The following is a 3,136-nucleotide window of genomic DNA, read 5'->3' on the forward strand; positions in this document are numbered from 1 at the left end:
GCGCAGCCTCCAACTGAGCTTGACGACGTAGATATGACGTAGGCATCTTGTCTGAAAGTCTTTTGGTAGCTGTGCCAAGAGAAATCTCAATCATTCCCAATCAGCAGAGATGGAGAACGTAGGTACCTGTATATACATTTAACAATATATTTTGCATTTCTAATCCAAACATCACATTTGGCACTGCAGTTACTTGTGCCCGTAACAAGACACCGGTCAAGTTTGAAATCCATCGGATCAACGGTTCCAGAGATATGCGGATAACAGACAGATGTTCCTGTAATTTATAGACAGATGTGTAATTGTCCCTGTACCCCAAGAGTGGTGGTGGGGGCATTTTATGCAACTAACGCAGTCAACGCAAATAATAATAATTACTAAGATTTGGTATCACATGGGACCCAAACCGCGGCGTACTGGGTGAAACTCATTTGTAGTAGAAAGTGCATCCATCCATCCTACTATCCATCCATCCATCCATCCCAGCCCTCCATCCACAGACTTTGTCATTCTTTATAGCACCTCACTTGACGACTTCTGGAGCTGTTGATCTGAGCATCTGACATTGCAGGCTGTTCCCATGAACCTTTCATACATATACTGTACATAGCTACAAAACGTAATGCCCTGTAATGTGTATGTGTTCCACGTTTTCATTACTGGACGAACCACATTGACTTCTGCTGTATAAAAGGGCAAAGATTTTCAAACTTTTCAAACTAAAATACATTTTTCACAATGGCACTAATCCTCTTCTGTACAGTATGAATGTAAGAGATCTTACTTTGTCTTGTTTGTTGATATTGTAGCGTGTCCATAATGTGATGTTTGAATGTCTTGTATTGTCTAGTGTGGACCCCTCGAAGAATTGAGGATGGAATTAAAACTGAAATAGCCATCATTTAGACACCTTCACCAAACCTTTTTTATTCTATTGTCATTGTTCTAGTCTACATACCTTCCTCTACAGCACTGTGTAAGCTGGAGTATGATCTAGCTACACTGCTTCTATATGCTGAGGTAGTGGGAAAAAACAATAAGGCTTGTTTGTTTTTCTTTAAACCAATCACAACCCTCCTGGGTGGGGCTAGACCCCACATGCAGCAATGGGGGCCTGTCAAAATAGATAGCGGAGATAGCAGAATTGGGGGGGGGGGCTTTATCCTAGCATCTGGACATCTTAACGCAAGACTGTAGCTAAGTTTCCATCCATTTGTCAATCGAATGATCTGAAACTCATGAGAATAAAGCTGTTGAAAGTGTGTTTCCATCCAACGGCTTTAAAGCCAATAAAAACCGCACAACATTCAGCAAAGTTTTTCTAGACAAAATGGGGCCGTCTGCCAACAGATGATCAATATTGCAAAGTTGTAATAGTGCTTATGTGCCAGCTGATAGGGACATTTTAAGCTATAATAAGATTTAATAATAAGCTACAATAAGAATCGCTATGATGATGCAGATGCAACTTGGCTTTCATTGTCCCTCTGGCACCGCTTCAAGACTCTTCTTCTGTTTGAGCGCCTTCCATTTACTCCAGAGGACGTCCAACGGCATGTCCTAACCTTTGTCGGCCATTTCCTTTTCAATTCAGAAAGTCTTTTCTCCTCGTACGTCCACTTCCATCTGTTTTTGCTGACACCCGCTATGTGTGCGGACAGAGAGGAAATGCTGGGCGGAAATGAACTAAAACTTCTTCTTCTTTGTTTTGTGTTGGGTTACAATCATAAAAGGACGTAAAACTTAATTGCAATTCATTATTTTCTCTGCAAATAATGTTTCCATCAGCGTTTATTGCATAAGCTGTACATTAAACAAGAGAAAATCAGATGAGATCGAACGTATTTCCTTTGAGTCGATATTCATGAAATACCAATGAATTTTACTGTTTCCATACGCCATATTTATTCGATATCACTTAATTCGGATAAAAACGTGTGGATGGAAAAATAACTTGTGAGGCTGTTTGCATTTTCTTAAAGCGCATCTTCATTCACTTGCTCACAGGAGTTTGCATCGACTCTGAAACAACTTTACTACCTTTGTCTAACAGTCTCTGTCTTTCTCTCATCTGCTAGAAATGTTGATCGAGTGTGTGAAGAACAAGGACAGGAAGAAGGTGAGTTACAGTTTCATTTTCCAACCCATCATCAATGTTTCAATATTCAGGGAATGTCAGTTATTACCATTAATTACACAAATTGCATAATGATAGTCTATAACTTTACAGAGTGGTCATTAAACATGGTGTTAGTTAAAGTGCAAGCATGGAGTCTGCTCTTACTTAACATATGGGTATATTTGGATCCATGTTTTTTTTGCTCCACACACAGCTCTCTGTATGGCGTCTTCCTTGAAGATAATTACCTCCATCATGTTTTTTTAATCCTCTATGTCCTCCTTGGCTACTAGCAACTGTGTCATTACTTCACACAGACATGACTATACTACGCACTATAGCCTTAACAATGGATTTAATTAAAATGTGTAATGTGAAAGGATATTTTATATTATAACAGACACTTATTACCAACTACACTACCTGCTCAACACCAGACAGCAGACTAGACAGCCAGGCTAGTTAGTGAGCATAGTGGAGAACAACTCTGAATATGTGCAAATGTTGCTCTGTGACTGCATAATAATGTGTAAATAAGCATTTGTTTGTTAACACATTTGCCATTTCAATTTTATAAGGTTATAAGTCAGATGGTGTGTTTTTATTCTTGTTCTGTGTGCCCAGAGGGAGAGTCAACCAATGAGGCATTTAGTGAACATATTTTTTAATATTCAGTCAAAATGTTGCTACAAATTATGTCTTGTTTTCCAGTTTAAAGGTCCCATGGCATGAAAATGTCACTTTATGAGTTTTTTAACATTAAGATGCGTTCCCCCAGCCTGCCTAGTGGCTAGAAATGGGGATAGGTGTAAACAGAGCCCTGGGTATCCTGCTCTGCCTTTGAGAAAATGTAAGCTCAGATGGGCCAATCTGGAATCTTGCCCCTTATGAGGTCATAAGAGGAGAGGATACCTCCACTTTCTCTGCTTTGCCCGCCCAGAGAATTCTTCACCAAGGCTGAATTTTGGGAAAGAGACTTCAGATGTGGGTTTAGGGGACCACTAAGGTCTATATAAA

At 39.7% G+C, this 3,136-nt stretch overlaps 1 protein-coding gene across 1 annotated transcript in view; it reads left to right on the forward strand.

The window, feature by feature from the left end:
• The window catches only part of dgkza (diacylglycerol kinase, zeta a), a 154,233-nt gene that overhangs the window by 137,212 nt on the left and 13,885 nt on the right, over positions 1-3,136 (forward strand). The window contains exon 31 of the mRNA XM_032505889.1: positions 2,079-2,119. Within this exon, the coding sequence (XP_032361780.1) occupies positions 2,079-2,119 (41 nt within the window). The remainder of the gene's footprint in view (positions 1-2,078; positions 2,120-3,136) is intronic.

Source organism: Etheostoma spectabile, chromosome 24 (assembly GCF_008692095.1).
Source record: "Etheostoma spectabile isolate EspeVRDwgs_2016 chromosome 24, UIUC_Espe_1.0, whole genome shotgun sequence".
NCBI classification, from domain to species: Eukaryota; Metazoa; Chordata; class Actinopteri; order Perciformes; family Percidae; genus Etheostoma; species Etheostoma spectabile.